Below are 19,261 nucleotides of genomic sequence, written 5' to 3' on the forward strand. Positions count from 1 at the left end.
CACTGAGCATGGCCATTCTCCCCCACCCCTCAGCCCTGATCTGAGCACTGAGGACATACGCAGCTGTGTTGCTGTAGTACTTTAGGCCAGGTCTACACTACCACTTATGTCACTCAGGGATGTGAAAAAAACAACCCCCTGAGTGACATAAGTTTCACCCACTTGGTATACCCACTTGGGTGCACTGCGCTATGTCGGTGGGAGATGCTCTCTGCAAACATTTAGCAGCAAAGAATGTAGGCCGTACTTACAAGATGAGGGATTCTATTTTAGGAAGCAATGACTCTGAAAAAGACTTGGGAGTCTGGGTAATGAGCTGAACATGAGCTCCCAGAGCGACACTGTGCCAAAAAGGACTAATGTGGTCTTTGGATGCATAAGCAGGGGACTCTGGAGTAGGATTAGGTAGGTTCTCGCCGCTGGAATACTGTGTAGAGTTCTGGTGTCCACAGTTCAAGACGGATATTGATAAATTGGAAAGAGGTCAGAGAAGAACTACAATAATGATTAAAGGATTAGAAAATATGCCTTATAGTGATAGACTCAGGGCTTGTCTACACTTGAAATGCTCCTCAGCTGCAACGCTGTAGCTGTGCCACTCTAGCACTTCAGTGTAGACACTACCTAGACCAACGAGAGGGGTCCTCCTATAAGCAATCCATCTCCTTGAAAGGCGGCAGCGAGGTTGACAGAAGAATTCTTCCATCGACCTAGTGCTGTCTACACTGGGGGTTAGGTCGGCTTAATTACGCTGGTGAGGGGTGTGGATTTTTCACGCCTCTGAGCAACGTAGCTGGGTCAACCTAACTTTTAGTGCAGACCAGGCTTCAAGGAGCTCAATCTATTTAGCTTTACAAAGAGAAGGTTAAGAGGTGACTTGATCACAATCAGTTAGTATCTACATGATGTCAGATGGGAGGAAGGTCTCAAGTGGGGTTCCACAGTTATCTGTTCTGTGTCTGGTGTTGTTTAACATCTTTATTAATGGCCTGGCTGTAGGAATAGAGAGCATACTGATCAAATATGCAGATGACACAAAGCTGGGGGGGGGATTACTAACACTTTGGTGGATAATCTAAAATTCAGAGGGTTCTTGATAAATTGGAGAATTGGGCTATAGACAACAAAATGAAATTCAACAGAGACAAATATAAGGTGCTACACTTAGGGAAGAAAAACCAAATGCACAAATACAGAATGGGGGATAACTGGCTTGGCAGCCAACTGCTGAGAAGGATCTGGGAGTTGTGGTGGATCACAGCCTCAACATGAGTCAACAATGAGATGCTGTTGCCAAAAAACATATGCAATTTTGGGTTGCATTAACAGAGGCATAGCATGAAGTCACGGGAGGTGATAGTACTGCTCTACTTGGCTCTGGTTAGGCCTCAGCTGGAGTACTGTGTCCAGTTTTAGTCACCAATATATTGAAAGGATGGAGAGAAACTGGAAAGGCTCCAGAGGTGAGCGACAAAGATGATGAAAGGGATGGAACAAGTCATATGAGCAAAGGCTGAAGGAACTGGGTATATTTAGTTTGGAAAAGAGGAGATAAGGGGCGACATGATAGTGGTCTTTAAATACTTGAAAGGCTGACATAAAAAAGATGGAGACAAGTTGTTCTCTCTTGCCCCAAAGGGCAGGACAGGAGGCAGTGGCCTCAAACTACAGCATAGCAGATTTAAATTAAATCTCAGGAAAAACTTCCTAACTGTAAGAACCATAGGACACTGGAACAGACTACCTCAGGATGTCATGGAAGTTCCTTCACTGGAGGTTTTCCAATAGAGGCTGGATAGCCATTGCTTTTGGATGGTTTAGACCAGGGGTGGGCAAACTTTTTGGCCCGAGGGCCACATCTGGGAATAGAAATTGTATGGTAGGCCATGAATGCTTACCACATCGGGGTTGGAGTGCAGGGGGGGGAGGTGAGGGCTCCGGGTGGGGGTGCGGGCTCTGGGGTGGGGCTGGGGATGAGGGGTTTGGGGTGCAGGATGGTGCTTCGGGCTGGGATCAAGGGGTTCGGAGAGCAGAAGAGGGATCAGGGCTGGGGTAGGGGTTTGGGGCATGGGCTCAGGGGTGCAGGCTCCGGGTGGTGCTTACCTCAAGCAGCTCCCAGAAGCAGCGGCATGTCCCTCCTCTGGCTCCTATGCGGGGGCGCGGACAGGCAGCTCTGCCTGCTGCTGCGTCCGCAGGCACCACCCCTGCAGCTCCCATTGGAGCGCCAGAGGGGGCCATTAGAGCGGGGCCATTGGAGCGCATTAGGAGCCGGAGGGGGACCATGCCGTGGTTTCTGGAAGCCGTGTGGAGTGGCCTCCGACAATGTGCCCTGGCTGGAGTGGGGCAAGCCCCAGACCCCGCTCCCCAGCAGGAGCTTGAGGGCTGGCTTAAAACGGTTGGCGGGCTGGATCCAGCCATAGTTTGCCACCCCTGGTTTAGACACAACAAATCCTGCATCTTGGCAAAGGGTTAGACTAGATTACTCTTGTGGTCCCTTCTAACCCTATGGTTCTATGATTCTACATGGGGAACAAATATTTGATGATGCCCTCTTCAATCTAGTAGAGTAGGATATAACACGATCCAAAGGCTGGAAGTTGAAGCTAAACAAATTCAGACTGGAAATAAGGTACAGTAGAAGTTTTTAACTGTGAGGGTAATTAACCATTGGAACAATTTACCAAGGTGTTATGGTACATTGTCCTTCATTGGCAAATTTGAAATCAGGCTTGGATGTTTTTCTAAAAGATCTGCTTTAGTTCAAACAGGAGTTAATTCAGGGAAGTCCTCTGGCCTGTGCTACGCTGGAAGTGTAGGATAATAGATAATCACAGTGGTCCCTTCTGGCCTTGAAATCCATAAATCTATGTATCTATGACCATTTTAAAAGCAGCTAATTTTTGAGGGGAGCTGTATTTCATGAATCTCTTGACTAAATGACCCTAAGTTTGCACCACAATATACCCCAGCTCCTGTGGTGGTACATGTCACTATTCAAGACAATTTCCCTATGCAGGTGGATTTTTAAAGCACTTTCAAACATTGGCTCTGGTGTGTCTCCACTTTGCCTGCACTTTGGGCAAACCTTCCCTGATGCCAGGCAGAAGCAATAATGTGCATGCCACACATTCTCAGAAAATCCACGTTGTGCAGGAGTGAAAATCACAGTCTTTGGGTCCTGCTTGGATTACTGCATGGTCCCCAGCTGCAACATGAATTGAGTTCCTCCTCAGGTAGTCACCACGCAGCACTGCTCCCAGGCACACCAATCTTGTGGCACATGTGCAAATAACTTTTATTGGTGCACATCCCTGAGAAGTGAGACAGACGCTCTAATCATTTTTTAAGTATTGCTTCCCATACCTGGAACTGGGTGCGTGATGGTCACTGAGGTCAAATCTGACGGGTGAGGACAATGTGGGGCAGGTCAATGCCATGGTTTCAGCTAAAGATGTGTGCAATAAAGCATTAAAAGACTGTGAGAATAGAGTGACAGGTCCTTTTTTCCAGGGTATCTCTGGAACCCCTTACCCAAATGACCTCAAATTTGGCACCAATAACTCAAAACCGAGCCCCAATAAGGCATGCAAGTTTTCAAGACAAATGGAATAGACATGTGGATTTTAGAGCACTTTGAAATACTGGCTCTTAAAATGAGAGCTTGGGTCAAACCTTAACTTTGAAGACACTAACACTCTTGTATTATAAGTGTCTAAACCTTTTATAAAGCGACAGAGTCCTGTGGCACCTTATAGGCTAACAGACATCTGACGAAGTGGATATTCACCCACGAAAGCTTATGCTCCAATACGTCTGTTAGTCTATAAGGTGCCACAGGACTCTTTGTCGCTTTTTACAGATCCAGACTAACACGGCTACCCCTCTGATATTAAACCTTTTATGCATTTATGCTAAGCTATTTTGACTCAATAATATCATGTGTGAGTTCCACTTGTTAATTATATTTTGTATAAAAAACTGTTTGCTCCAATTTTGTTGGATTTAAATTCCATTGTGTTTCTTTTACTCTGGTATCATTAGATATGGTAAAGAACAGCATTCAAATGGCCTCCTCTGGTCCAGGTCACTATTTTATGTAGCTGCTACTTTTCATACTGTGTCTCCTCCTTCCCTTCCCCTTTCTGAGAGAGCTGGTGTGGTAACCCTGCCCAGAACCCTTAAAGACAGATGTTCACGGCAGCCTGTGATCCCATGAATATCCTTTATTAACATTATTATATTTATAAACGTAATACACTTGGGAGCTTAATATACATAGTAATAGATGAGGCTGGCTGTGCTAATTGTATGGCTCCCTCCTGCTTTGTGTCTCAGTCAGTAGCGTCCCTTGGTTTCCAAGCAGGGTGTATCAAATACCAATTCATAGATTCATTGATTCTAGGACTGGAAGGGACCTCGAGAGGTCATCGAGTCCAGTCCCCTGCCCGCATGGCAGGACCAAATACTGTCTAGACCATCCCTGATAGACATTTATCTAACCTACTCTTAAATATCTCCAGAGATGGAGATTCCACAACCTCCCTAGGCAATTTATTCCAGTGTTTAACCACCCTGACAGTTAGGAACTTTTTCCTAATGTCCAACCTAGACCTCCCTTGCTGCAGTTTAAGCCCATTGCTTCTTGTTCTATCCTTAGAGGCTAAGGTGAACAAGTTTTCTCCCTCCTCCTTATGACACCCTTTTAGATACCTGAAAACTGCTATCATGTCCCCTCTCAGTCTTCTCTTTTCCAAACTAAACAAACCCAATGCTTTCAGCCTTCCTTCATAGGTCATGTTCTCAAGACCTTTAATCATTCTTGTTGCTCTTCTCTGGACCCTTTCCAATTTCTCCACATCTTTCTTGAAATGTGGTGCCCAGAACTGGACACAATACTCCAGCTGAGGCCTAACCAGAGCAGAGTAGAGCGGAAGAATGACTTCTCGTGTCTTGCTCACAACACACCTGTTAATACATCCCAGAATCATGTTTGCTATTTTTGCAACAGCATCACACTGTTGACTCATATTTAGCTTGTGGTCCACTATAACCCCCAGATCCCTTTCTGCCGTACTCCTTCCTAGACAGTCTCTTCCCATTCTGTATGTGTGAAACTGATTTTTTCTTCCTAAGTGGAGCACTTTGCATTTGTCTTTGTTAAACTTCATCCTGTTTAACTCAGACCATTTCTCCAATTTGTCCAGATCATTTTGAATTATGACCCTGTCCTCCAAAGCAGTTGCAATCCCTCCCAGTTTGGTATCATCCGCAAACTTAATAAGCGTACTTTCTATGCCAATATCTAAGTCGTTAATAAAGATATTGAACAGAGCCGGTCCCAAAACAGACCCCTGCGGAACCCCACTCGTTATGCCTTTCCAGCAGGATTGGGAACCATTAACAACAACTCTCTGAGTACGGTTATCCAGCCAGTTATGCACCCACCTTATAGTAGCCCCATCTAAATTGTATTTGCCTAGTTTATCGATAAGAATATCATGTGAGACCGTATCAAATGCCTTACTAAAGTCTAGGTATACCACATCCACAGCTTCTCCCTTCTCCACAAGACTCGTTATCCTATCAAAGAAAGCTATCAGATTGGTTTGACATGATTTGTTCTTTACAAATCCATGCTGGCTGTTCCCTATCACCTTACCACCTTCCAAGTGTTTGCAGATGATTTCCTTAATTACTTGCTCCATTATCTTCCCTGGCACAGAAGTTAAATTAACTGGTCTGTAGTTTCCTGGCTGTGACCATTTGAAAGGAAGTGTCACTGGTAACTGAGTCCCCAGGGCTGTATGCAGGAAATGGCAGCAATCTGCCAATGGCAAGTCATCCTTTCAGTGTGTATGTCTCTCTCCCCATCAAAGGGCCTAATCCTGCACCACTGAAGTCAGTGGGAGTTCAGGGGTGCAGAATTGGAGTGAATGGCCTTAACAGAGAAGATGGAGCCTTGACGACTAGGTGTCTCTGCTGACTGAGGGCCCTGAGCACAAAGGCTCCTGGAAATGAACCACTGGTCCTCGCGTCAGCTTCATAGGGCTTTGGATGAGGTCTCAACAGACAGACTTTTTTCTATGTATCATATCGCTCCTGACATTTGAGCTGTCAGGTGGACTGTGGTGAATAGAGGAATGGGCAATGGATGAGCATCTCTGAAATGCCACCAGCTTTAAAAACAGCAGCAAAACTGCAATTCACAGTTCTTGTCTTTAAACTCAGCCTGTGACTCAGGTCCCCATGCTGAACTCTCTCTAGAAAGCATATCATTGCGCTGTTTTATTGTGAGCAGGGCAGCGCAGGGAGGCAGTGTTGGGAAAGAAGGTAAAAAGCTGCAAAGCATTGCTGCAACAGGCCGTTTTTCTTAAGTTCCTTCATCTAACCAACCTTACCCTGAAATTTTCTTCACCCCCTTGGCTCTGGGATCTATGACAAGCTGTAATAACCTCATACATGCAGGGACACGTGCACTCTGGTTAAAAAGTTCACATTACCGGTCAAAAAGAATGCTGCAGCCATGCACATGCTGGAAGTTTGTCAGACATCAACAGACTGGACAACTGCTTGTGCTAGTGAACGTTTTAGGACTCAGCCCTTCTCCCATGAAGACCAATAGCAAATTCTCCACTGACTTCTCTGGGAGCAGGAACAGGATCAAGATTGGATTTTTAAAAAAGATCTGCTCTAGGAATTATTTTGGGGAAGTTCTATGGCCGATACTATATACAAGATCAGATTAGATAATCACAATGGTTTCTTCTGACTTTGTTCACCATGGGCCTCATTCATAGATTCTAAAGTTGTTTGCTGCCCCGTCCCTCCCATGGCATTTCTGTCCTCTGTATTCATGCAGCAAGTACAGTATGGGCAGTGGTAGCAGAAACTTTCCCTACGCAATACCCCCAGCCAATATGGCTCAGCCCTGACTATGAGAGACATCTCTGTGGGTGAGAGAGGGGTCCTATCTTCATGCTCCCCTTCAGAGCTTGGTCCCTCTATTCAGGCTTCCAACATATGAGCCAATTAGTGCCAACCATAATGGTGTTTTTTGTGCTGTGAACTCTGCTCCATTGAGACGTGGACTGAGTACCAGGAACCTAGTGTCACACATGGCACGGAACACCAGACCTTGTCTGTTTCATTATTTCCACTAAGAAAGAATTGCTATGTGCAAAAAGTGTCATGTGGGTGATTTTCTTAACTCCTTTCTGGGTAAGTGTAAGAAAGAAGCCTGAAATGATGAAGACGTAGGTCACATTCCTGATTGGGGGGAGTCATATTTCCGATGACCAGTCAGAGATCTTTAGTGGTCACATATGTTTATTAATTCAATGAGTTTAAAATATATTATTACAACTGACAATGGGGGAACCTCCAACCATGTGGAGATTTAGTTCAATAAGTGTCTGATTCTTCACATACAATGAGCCAAATGTCCTTTCAGTCACGTGACTTATTTTAGATTAAGGAAAACAACATGAGGAAAGAACAGTATGTGCATTTGCTACAGACTGTGAACAAACTGTGGCTACTGACAAGCAGAGTTCCCAAGTGTAAAGGTGCAGAGTGCACAGGAAACAGCCATGGTAGTTGGAAGTGACAGAGACCATGGAAGACTTCTCATAATATGTTTGGCCTTCTGCAGGTTCAACATTATGGTGCTAGGTGTTAGAAAAAATCCTAAAATAGTTTATTTCAGCTTTTACTTCTGGAAGAAACCAGGATGTGCATAGAGGTAGCAAGATTGTGGAATATATCAGAAATATTTGTCACCAGAAATTATTTTGAGTTCATTTCAGTTCATTTGATGTGATGCTTGGGATTTTTTCTTATTTTTTCCAGCGCGGTTGGCCCATCCCTTGATTCAGTCTGCCAACCCTACCTCGGCCAAACCTCCATCTCTGCTTGCCTGCATTGAAACACCTGCTCTCCAAAACTTCCCTTTGAGTTGCCCCTTTGTCTCCCTCCCCTTCTTTCATCTCCATGCTGGCTCTTATACTCCCTCACTTTGTCCATGCTTCTCCGTCTCCTTCAGATCCCTCCTGCAAAGCCTTTTAAGCATGATCACTGCAAAATTCATGCACCTCAGTGAGCATGGTGTGTATGTGCTGTAATGGCTGTGTCTGAGATATTCTTTACAGCACAAAGCCTGTCTCATTAGGTTTCTGTTGCTCTAGACCATCAGTTGGTGTTCAGTAAGTAATAATAGTTGAGAGAAGACACCGCAGGGGACCCTCTCACTGATGGGGAAGGAGTGACTTTGGGAACACATAGAAGTGCCTTCTAATAGTTCTGCCCAGATTTCCCCAGTTCCTGCAACTAGTGCCTGAGTGGCTCATTTTCTGCAGTGTCTGGGAGACAGGTTACTAATCTGCCAGTTTGCTCTCTGGCTGTAGTGATTCAGTACTGCAAGTATCAGAGGGGTAGCCGTGTTAGTCTGAATCTGTAAAAAGCAACAGAGGGTCCTGTGGCACCTTTAAGACTAACAGAAGTATTGCAGCATAAGCTTTCGTCTGATGAAGTGGGCATTCACCCACGAAAGCTTATGCTGCAATACTTCTGTTAGTCTTAAAGGTGCCACAGGACCCTCTGTTGCTCAGTACTGCAAGTCTCCAGAGCTCAAAAGTTGTGAGTTGGGCCTCCAAAAAAAAACACATGTTGGGTTATTTTATTTGCCTTCTAGAGGTTGAACCTTTAGGGGCTCGTGTTTTTAAGCTTCGCTGTGCAATCATGACCAACAGAAAGTTACTTTACACACACACACCAAGCAGCAGGGTGGACAGGCCAGGTAATCACCTAACTCCAAGAGCTGAGGCTTTCAGAAAACACCAGCTATCCTGAGACTTGCCATACCATTGTGAGACTTGCCAGGCCTGGGAAGCACAGCTGCCTGCTTAGAGCTAGGTCCTGACCTGCGGTTGCTGTTCCCCTCTGAGTGTCCCACTGGTCCTGTGGGACAGGCTGTGCACCCAGGAGCAGAGCACTACCTCCATCCTCCTGTTGGGAGGGATCAAACTGGCACCCCCTAAATGACACTTAAGGGTGGCTGCCACTGGACGAGGGCCAGACTCGGAGCTCATCTCTGGTGCCTTTCGCCGGGGCACGAGAATTAGTCCGGAGGTACCGCGGCCCCGCTGGGTGAGCGCCCTTCGCAACCCGATCCCCGCAGATCCTCGGGGGATGTCGCATCAGAGCCGCGCCTGCCTTGCGCAACGTGGATGCGGAGTACGAGCCCTCCCAAGCGGGCGGGGGCCATCTCGGTTCGGCCCCCTCCAAGGAGCCAGTGCGAGCCGCGGCGAGGGGGCTGCTGCGGAGCGAGCCCTCCTGAGCCCCGGCCGGGCAGACGGGAGCGAGCTCAGCGGCCCGGCCCGGCCCGGCCCGACCCGAGCGCTCTCTGCGGATGGAGCTCGCTCGACTTCAATTGCAAACTTTCCTGGCTCGATTGCCATTGGCTGCGGCCCGGCCAATCACGAGCGCCCTTTGCAAACCATGCAACTTTTTTCGGAGCCCGGCTCCTGCGCTCGGGCTATTTCGGGGCGGGCCCCTCCCCGAGCTATTTCTGCGCCTGGCCCGGGCTGGGGAGGCCGCCGCAGGTGTCTCGGCCACGGAAAGCCCGGAGCGGAGCGGAGCGGGCAGGCTGCAGCCGGAGCGCACGGGGGTGGGCGGCGCTCAGCTTCTCGCTGGCTCCTGAGAGCTGCCGCGGGCCGCCTGAGATCATGGCACCGAGGGAAGCCCCTTCGCCCTGCCCCTCCTCCAGCTGAAGGAGCAGCCGGCGGGAAGCAGCTGCCTGGATGCGAGAGCGGCCGAGCCCGGCTCTGACGCCCGCTGCCTTGGCTGGAGATGGCGGAGTTGCCCCTCTGCCCCCGCTGACGCCCGACCTGGGCTCCGGCAGCAGGCTCCATGCCAGGGCTCCAGCAGATGCTCAACCCCATTTACGAGTCGGATTCTGTTTCCTCCCCAGATGGAATTAAAGGAGGAGAAGCGAGTGTGAGCTTGGCCCAAGGGAGCGGCGCCTCCAGCCACAGTAAGTGATCCCCGCCTGTCCCTCGGGCCGGGCCGGGTGCAGAGCACCCTTGGGGCACCTAGCAGGGGTCCGAGCTCGCTGCGCCGGCAGAGCGGGGAGGGCTGCGCCCTGGCTTGGGATGCAGAGAAAAGGGAAATGAGAAAGGAGCTTGAGCTATTTTTGCATCTCCCCACATGACTAGGCCCTGCGACATGGACTTAATGAACCAGCCGCAGGGATTTCCTCCTCACGCCTCCCCTTCCCCCCTCGCTTGAGAGGGAGGTCTTAAGCAGCTGAGAGGTGGGATTCCCTGGGTCCCATGTTGAGAGACGGAGCAGCTGGGTGCTCATGGAAATGGGGCAAGCTTTCTCTTCCCAGGAGCAGTCTGTCTGGTGGGGGTGTGTACCCTGCCGTGACTCTCGGGGCTGCTGGTCGGTGTAATAGAGAGCCCAGTGCCTTAGATGGACAGTAGGCAAGTGATGGTTCCCCTAGGGAGGTTTCAGAGTAGCAGCCGTGTTAGTCTGTATCCGCAAAAATAACAGGAGTACTTGTGGCACCTTAGAGACTAACAAATTTATTAGAGCATAAGCTTTCGTGGGCTACAACCCACATATGCATCCGAAGAAGTGGGTTGTAGCCCACGAAAGCTTATGCTCTAATAAATTTGTTAGTCTCTAAGGTGCCACAAGTACTCCTGTTATTTTCCCCTAGGGAGGATGAGTCCTCTGCTTTGCCTGCACAGAGCAGGAGTTCTCCAAGCCATGGCATCAGGAGGTCCCTTCGCAGGTGGCTGTCAAGGGAGGCGCAGGCATCACGTTTCTGCAAAGCAAAACATTGGGGTGTAATTTGAGGAATCCAGTCCAAGGCAAGCAGGATGTTTAACCCATCTGGAAATGAAGGAGCAGGCCTTGTGGAGATTAGTTAGCTCTGCTTATGTCCTCCAGAGCCCTAACACCATGCATAGCCTGTGTCTTCCTCAGGTGAAGTTGGTCAGTATCTGATATAGGGTACTGCAGAATCATCCAGTCCCACCCTGCATGATGCTAGTGTGAGTTTAAGTCTGGGGGTCTTGTTGTTCTGAGATACACAGTATGCGGTGAGTGTCATGTCCACTCTCTGGTTCTGTGGTAGACTGTTGCACTGCTATCTTGGTGTCAGATATGTGCTGGGGATTGTGTGTGTGATTGCATCTCATGGGGTTCAAATAGTCCTGGCAGGAAGCTGCATTAGACATAGATATAAGGGGATGTCCAGGTTAAGGAGTATCCACGTGAGCCCAGTGCATCTCTATCACCCTCCTGGATATCTTGGATCTAGAGAGTGGATAACACCAAGGCTTGTCTATGCAGGACACTCAGGAAAGTTAAGACCGATTAAGCTTGGAATCAAGAGTAGATGTTAAAGATCTGCTCTAGGAATTATTTGGGGGAAGTTCTATGGCCTGTGTTATCAAGGAGGTGAGACTAGAGATCACAATGGGCCCTTCTGGCCTTAGAATCTATGAACCTATAAGCTGTGATTTTTAAAGTGAATTAAACCTCTGGCTAATGCTGCAGTGAACTAACCCCACTTCTGAGTGAGAACATCCACACAGGAGTTAATGTGCTTTAACTTCACAGCTTTAGTTAATTCATTTTAACTTTCCTGCGTGTCCCCAGGTAGCCAAGCCTTAAGGCAGTTCACTAACTGCACAAATATTGCCAACCCAAATATTCAAAAACCATGACTAAGGGCCCACCCAAATCAAGAGTACCTTAAAAATCATTATTTAAAAAAAAAAAAAAAACCTTGGGTCTCTTTATTTGCCGTCTGGTTTTTTTTTTTTAGCCTGCAGGAATCATATTTTCAAGTGTTTCTACAACAACCATGAGGGCTAGAAACTTACACTTTTTTTTTTTTTTTAAATGAAAGCTGAGATTCTCACGTCATTGTTTGACTTCCGGAGCTTTAAGGAAAAACATGAGCTATCATGCGACTCACGATAAAATTGCAAGAGTGGGCAACACTGCAAAGTTGTATGTTACCTTCCTTGGACGCTTTGGCTGAGATGCCACTGTGATATTTTGTATAAAAAGGGACATAAGCAGTATACAGTACCTCAGAGCCTTCATAAATGGCCATTTGTAGCCATGTTTGAATCTTGTTGAGGTACCAGGCTGGGTCCATATGGGTGTTTGGAGCTGATTAGTGGGCAGTATTGGTGGTACCCTACCATAGGAGGTGTGTTTGGCTCTGTCTTGGGAACAGAAATGTCACTGTAGTGCCCTGGACATCCAGATCTTGCTCTGCTTGACACCGCTGATGCTCCAGAAAAACAGAGCTTCCAGCACTTCCCATGTTAGCATGGCTTTAGTGTACAGAATGGGGGATTTGGATAGATACTCTGCCCAGCCCTGTAACTAGGCTATGTTCAGGGACGTCTGCAGAAATGATGATGCTGTGCCATCTGGGCGAGGTTTGGCTCAGGTGTGTGTGTGCTGGGCAAAAATAGGGGCCACCTTATTTAGAGATCTAAATCTGCCCAGTGTGCGTGGAGCAGAGGAAGGAAGCTCCTAGTGAGGAGGGCTTTAAACTAGGTTCACCGGGGGAAGGAGACCAAAGCCCTGAGGTAAGTGGGGAAATGGGATCCTGGGAGGAAGCAAGAGCAGGAGAGCGCAAGAGGGGAGGACTCCTGTCTCATACTGAGAAAGAGGGACGATGGATGAGTTATCTTAAGTGCCTATACACAAATGCAAGAAGCCTGGGAAACAAGCAGGGAGAACTGGAAGTCCTGGCACAGTCAAGGAACTATGATGCGATTGGAATAACAGAGACTTGGTGGGATAACTCACATGACTGGAGTACTGTCATGGATGGATATAAACTGTTCAGGAAGGACAGGCAGGGCAGAAAAGGTGGGGGAGTTGCGTTGTATGTAAGAGAGGAGTATGACTGCTCAGAGCTCCGGTATGAAACTGCAGAAAAACCTGAGAGTCTCTGGATAAAGTTGAGAAGTGTGAGCAACAAGGGTGATGTCGTGGTCGGAGTCTGCTATAGACCACCAGACCAGGGGAATGAGGTGGACGAGGCTTTCTTCCGGCAACTAACAGAAGTTGCTAGATCGCAGGCCCTGGTTCTCATGGGAGACTTTAATCACCCTGATATCTGCTGGGAGAGCAATACAGCGGTGCACAGACAATCCAGGAAGTTTTTGGAAAGTGTAGGGGACAATTTTCTGGTGCAAGTGCTGGAGGAACCAACTAGGGGCAGAGCTTTTCTTGACCTGCTGCTCACAAACCGGGAAGAATTAGTAGGGGAAGCAAAAGTGGATGGGAAACTGGGAGGCAGTGACCATGAGATGGTCGAGTTCAGGATCCTGACACAAGGAAGAAAGGAGAGCAGCAGAATACGGACCCTGGACTTCAGAAAAGCAGACTTTGACTCCCTCAGGGAACAGATGGGCAGGATCCCCTGGGAGAATAACATGAAGGTCAAAGGGGTCCAGGAGAGCTGGCTGTATTTTAAAGAATCCTTATTGCGGTTGCAGGAACAAATCATCCCGATGTGTAGAAAGAATAGTAAATATGGCAGGCGACCAGCTTGGCTTAACAGTGAAATCCTTGCTGACCTTAAATGCAAAAAAGAAGCTTACAAGAAGTGGAAGCTTGGACAAATGACCAGGGAGGAATATAAAAATATCGCTCAGGCATGCAAGAGTGAAATCAGGAAGGGCAAATCACACTTGGAGTTGCAGCCAGCAAGAGATGTTAAGAGTAACAGGAAGGGTTTCTTCAGGTATGTTAGCAACAAGAAGAAAGTCAAGAAAAGTGTGGGCCCCTTACTGAATGAGGGAGGCAACCTAGTGACAGAGGATGTGGAAAAAGCTAATGTACTCAATGCTTTTTTTGCCTCTGTCTTCACAAACAAGGTCAGCTCCCAGACTGCTGGACTGGGCAGCACAGTATGGGGAGGAGGTGACCAGCCCTCCGTGGAGAAAGAAGTGGTTTGGGACTATTTAGAAAAACTGGATGAGCACAAATCCATGGGGCCGGATGCGCTGCATCCGAGGGTGCTAAAGGAGTTGGCGGATGTGATTGCAGAGCCATTGGCCATCATCTTTGAAAACTCATGGCGATCGGGGGAGGTCCCGGATGACTGGAAAAGGCTAATGTAGTGCCCATCTTTAAAAAAGGGAAGAAGGAGGATCCGGGGAACTACAGGCCAGTCAGCCTCACCTCAGTCCCTGGAAAAATCATGGAGCAGGTCCTCAAGGAATCAATTATGAAACACTTAGAGGAGAGGAAAGTGATCAGGAATAGTCAGCATGGATTCACCAAGGGCAAGTCGTGCCTCACTAACCTAATTGCCTTCTATGATGAGATAACTGGCTCTGTGGATGAGGGGAAAGCAGTGTATGTGTTATTCCTTGACTTTAGCAAAGCTTTTGATACGGTCTCCCACAGTATTCTTGCCGCCAAGTTAAAGAAGTATGGGCTGGATGAATGGACTGTAAGGTGGATAGAAAGCTGGCTAGATCGTCGGGCTCAACGGGTAGTGATCAATGGCTCCATGTCTAGTTGGCAGCCGGTTTCAAGCGGAGTGCCCCAAGGGTCGGTCCTGGGGCCGGTTTTGTTTAATATCTTTATTAATGATCTGGAGGATGGTGTGGACTGCACTCTCAGCAAGTTTGCAGATGACACTAAACTGGGAGGCGTGGTAGATACACTGGAGGGTAGGGATCGGATACAGAGGGACCTAGACAAATTAGAGGATTGGGCCAAAAAAACCCTGATGAGGTTCAACAAGGACAAGTGCAGAGTCCTGCACTTAGGACGGAAGAATCCTATGCACTGCTACAGACTAGGGACCGAATGGCTAGGTAGCAGTTCTGCAGAAAAGGACCATGGGGTCACAGTGGACGAGAAGCTGGATATGAGTCAACAGTGTGCTCTTGTTGCCAAGAAGGCTAACGGCATTTTGGGCTGTATAAGTAGGGGCATTGCCAGCAGATCGAGGGACGTGATCGTTCCCCTTTATTCGACATTGGTGAGGCCTCATCTGGTGTACTGTGTCCAGTTTTGGGCCCCACACTACAAGAAGGATGTGGAAAAATTGGAAAGAGTCCAGCGGAGGGCAACAAAAATGATTAGGGGTCTGGAGCACATGACTTATGAGGAGAGGCTGAGGGAACTGGGATTGTTTAGTCTCCAGAAGAGAAGAATGAGGGGGGATTTGATAGCTGCTTTCAATTACCTGAAGGGGGGTTCCAAAGAGGTTGGAGCTCGGCTGTTCTCAGTGGTGGCAGATGACAGAACAAGGAGCAATGGTCTCAAGTTGCAGTGGGGGAGGTCTAGGTTGGATATTAGGAAACACTATTTCCCTAGGAGGGTGGTGAAGCACTGGAATGCGTTACCTAGGGAGGTGGTGGAATCTCCTTCCCTGGAGGTTTTTAAGGCCTGGCTTGACAGAGCCCTGGCTGGGATGATTTAGTTGGGAATTGGTCCTGCTTTGAGCAGGGGGTTGGACTAGATAACTCCTGAGGTCCCTTCCAACCCTGATCTTCTATGATTCTGTGATAAGTCCCTCAGGCTACTGCTCAAGTGGATCCGCGGTCCTGGATCATCTAGACTTAAGGAACTAAACTCAGCAGCAGCTGTTTCTTGTACCTCCACCACACTCTTCTCTGATCTACACTTTTCTTCGGGAATGTGCATGACTACATCCATTTGAGATGGAGATATGGATGCTGCAGTAGCTGCCAGGTCACCTGCACTCTGACTAACCGGAAGATCAGGCATCTCCTCACCAATCACATCCTCACTGGGGCCGGAAGGCTCACCGTGAACATTTGTGTCTATGTATCTCAGGAGCGCTCCTTCCTGCTTAGATAGAAAAGCTTCCTTTGCTTTCTTTCTTTTTCTGAATGCTGCCCCAAAAGGGCGTTTTCTTCTTTCACTCATGACTGCTGTTCTGTGCCTGCTATAGTGGCTCTCAACACTCAGTTGAAGGGGACAAATAAGCAGGCTGGTAGCAGGGCCTGAGTGAGTGAAGATATCAGTGTCTTAAGGGCCTAACTGGCTCCTACTACTTCAGTTGACTGCCTGTTCTCCTCACGTGGGTTCAGGGAAGCAGCAGGAAACAGGAAGCTCCCTGAGAAGCTGGTGTTAATCAGCCCAGGCTTCTGGGGGTGCTAGAGAGGTACATAAGAGGCTCCTCCTCCTCTCTCCCTGCAGCTCCTGCTGCTTTCTGTTATTCCCTCTCACCTTTTCTCCTGCCTGCCTGTTATGTCTCTTGTGCCCTCCGTCCTCCAGCACAGCACTCCACCGTCTCTGTGCATCTAGAGCAGAGAGAATACATATGCACCAGCAGCAGACACAATTTTCTACACTCTGGGTCCTATTGGTGCCCCCCCACAGTCTGGCACCTGAGGCGGCCACCTCAGTTCGCCTCATGGTAAGGCCAGCCCTGATCGCTACTCAGTGCAGATTCTACGGTCATAGCGAAAGCCATCTTGCTATGGCTGAAGTCCATGCTGGCGTATGTGATCCTCCCCGACCAGACCTATGCTGTCCCAGGCTGGAGTTTATTTGATAATCTATATCTAGTCTGGGACCTTTTCTGTCTGGCATGTAGGGATGTTTGTCTCTCAACTTCCTGTCCCTCGACCAGGAGAAGGCATTTGACAGGGTGGACCTCGAGTCTCTCATGGGAACTGTGTGAGCAATCAGCTTCAGTCCCCAATTTGTGAGGTTCCTTCAGGTGCTGCACACCTTTGCAGAGTGTATAGTCAAGCTCAACTGGGCCTTGACCAAACCAGTCATCTTTGGTCTGGGAGTGTGTCAGGGCTGCTCTTTGTCTGGCCAATTATATGCCCTTGTCGACAAGGCCTTCCTTTGCAAGCGATTGATGGGGCTGGTGCTCCGCAACCCGGCTTGGAGGGTGGTCCTGTCAGCGTATACCAACAATGTGCAACTTCTGGCCCAGGATCTGGAAGACATGGTGGGGGTGGAGGCTTGCCAAACCATCTATTCAGTGGCCTCCTCTGCCTGGGTCAGCTGGATCAAGAGCTCTGGCCTGATGGTCCGCAATGGGTGTCATGTAAGCTCCCTCCCACCTGCACTTCATACCATCCAGTGGGGCACAGGTCTGCTACTCTGTCTGGGCTTCGATTGGCCACCGATCCCTCCCTACTAGAAAATAGGACTGACTTGGGGGCCAGGGTGTCTGATGGGTTGTGGGCATGGATGGGGCTTCTCTGGTGCCTTTCCCTTCAGGGAAGGTCACTGGTTCTTAACAAACTAGCTCTGGCACTGGTTTAATAGTCTGAGCCCACTCTTGTGTACCCTGGCCAACCTCCAGGGGAAGGTCCTGGAGTTCTACTGGCCGCAAAAGCACTGAGTCTCTGCAGGAGTGCTGAGCCTCCCTCTGGAAGAGGGAGGGCAGGGCCTGATATGCATTCACATACACTTTCCACACTCTCCATCTCCAGGCCCTGCAGAGGCTCCTTTATAATGCTTGTAGTCTGGCCTGGAGCCAGCTAAGGCACACCTTCCTCCACCACCTCTGAGGGCTCCGACATGACTGGCAACTCTTTTATCTGTATCCGAGAAGTCTCCCTTGAGACCTTTCTGAGCTGCCGATCTTTTACCAGGATGGTCTCAGGACCTGGAGGTTGGTCTCCACAGCCAGGTCTGTTACGGCCACTGAGGGTGTGAACCTCCTAGATGAACCCCTGTTCCACGCCCACGTCTTGTGACACACACGGTGGAGGTCCTTTCAGTGCACTGGAGGTTGGTCCTGGCTGGTGTTACCAGAGACAGAGACCTGCTGGACCACGGTTGGTGGGATTGGGTGTACCCTGGTACACTTGCTCAGTGAATGGGGTTGCCCACCCTGCATGTCCCCTGCCATGAGCTCCAGGAGGTAAAGGCTGCCCTGCCCCCTGCCTCTATAGCTTTCCTCGAGCAAGTCCTGCAGCAGCGTGTTCCTTGCCTGCCCGTTTGCCTGGCCTTCTGGAGCTTGAGGTCGGGCCCTGGCCCTGCGAGCCCCCCTGGCTGCTTCAAACTGCCCATATGAGCTGACTTAGTAGGATCCAGCCAGTCTGTTTCTGAGCCACATCATGGGAACAGCTTGTGCCCCACATTGTTCATTACCTCACCCTTGTGTCCTGCCCCGATACAAAATGGTGGGATCTGCTGCCAGCTCTGGAGGGCAAGGAGCCCCGGTGGGCCAGCCTGTATTCCACCTTCGTGCCACAGTCTGCTGGGGATATAAGTTAATGGCTGCCTCACGGGGCTGTGAGCACAGGAGCGTTATGTGGTTTTCGGACTCCCCTGACACTTGTTCTTCTTGTGGCGAGAGGGAGACCCCGGCGCGTGCATATTTACAGTGCACCAGGCCACAGCCCCTTTTCTGCCCCCCTCCAGAACCTCTTGCTGAGGTTCTGGCTGCACTTTTCCTTGCACTCCTTATCCACGGCCCCACAAGGTTGTAGGACCACCTCATCAGCCTCCTCCCGGCGTTGGCCATATTGGCCATATATCAGTCAAGGAGGAGGGGGTTGGACGGGCGCTGCAACTGAGACTGTGGGGCTCAATTTTGTGCACTTGTCCATTCATGACTCTGGGCAGAGTGCCTCTGGGTGGCATTCTTGGACTCTTTGGAGGAGCAGTGGGTTCTGTCCAGCATTCTCTGCTTGGTGTCCCCCTCTGGGATCCCAATTGTAAACCTGTGACCCTCTCTCCCATTCCTCTTTTTTCATTTGTTGTGTCCTAGAATCAGTTGATTCCCTGTGTTTTTTCTGATCATTCCCCTCTGAAGAGGCGGAGGCCCTTTTGATTAACTAGAGGGCTCCATCATGTACATGGGAACCACATAGGCCATTACAGGCCTGAGTCCTTACTTCTGTCTCCCAGCTGGGAATCAGAGCCAGTCATTAGCCGCTTCTTGGCTGGATCTGCTGATTCCCAACACCTGCCTGCTGGGCTTCTCCTTAGGGCAGGGCTTGCTGCTCTGTGGTGCTGCAGGCCCTTAAAGGGACAGACCCCCCTGCTTAGCTGACATTGCCGCTTGCCAGGCTGGACTCCTAGTGCTCTGCAAAGTTACACATTCTCTGGGCTCCTGCACTAAAGGAACTGGACCAAAGCTGGACTGGGGCAGCCAGTGGAGAGGAGAAAGTGGTGCGGGATGTGCAAGGAGCGAGGCAGCAGCACTGTGGCCTTGAGAAGCGAGTTGCCACTGTCGAAGCAAGAGGAGTGCATTTCAAGCGTGGCC

General features: G+C 49.3%; 1 protein-coding gene and 1 pseudogene across 1 annotated transcript in view; one reads left to right on the forward strand and one right to left on the reverse strand.

Annotated features, from left to right (window-relative positions):
- The window catches only part of LOC135891996 (patatin-like phospholipase domain-containing protein 6), a 536,125-nt pseudogene that overhangs the window by 498,327 nt on the left and 18,537 nt on the right, over window positions 1–19,261 (reverse strand).
- LOC135891919 (gametocyte-specific factor 1-like) overlaps window positions 1–19,261 on the forward strand; it is a 65,360-nt gene that overhangs the window by 43,500 nt on the left and 2,599 nt on the right. The window contains exon 6 of the mRNA XM_065419605.1: window positions 9,899–10,030. Coding sequence (XP_065275677.1) covers window positions 9,899–10,030 — 132 coding nt within the window. The remainder of the gene's footprint in view (window positions 1–9,898; window positions 10,031–19,261) is intronic.

This window comes from Emys orbicularis, chromosome 19 (genome assembly GCF_028017835.1).
Source record: "Emys orbicularis isolate rEmyOrb1 chromosome 19, rEmyOrb1.hap1, whole genome shotgun sequence".
Lineage (NCBI taxonomy): Eukaryota > Metazoa > Chordata > Testudines > Emydidae > Emys > Emys orbicularis.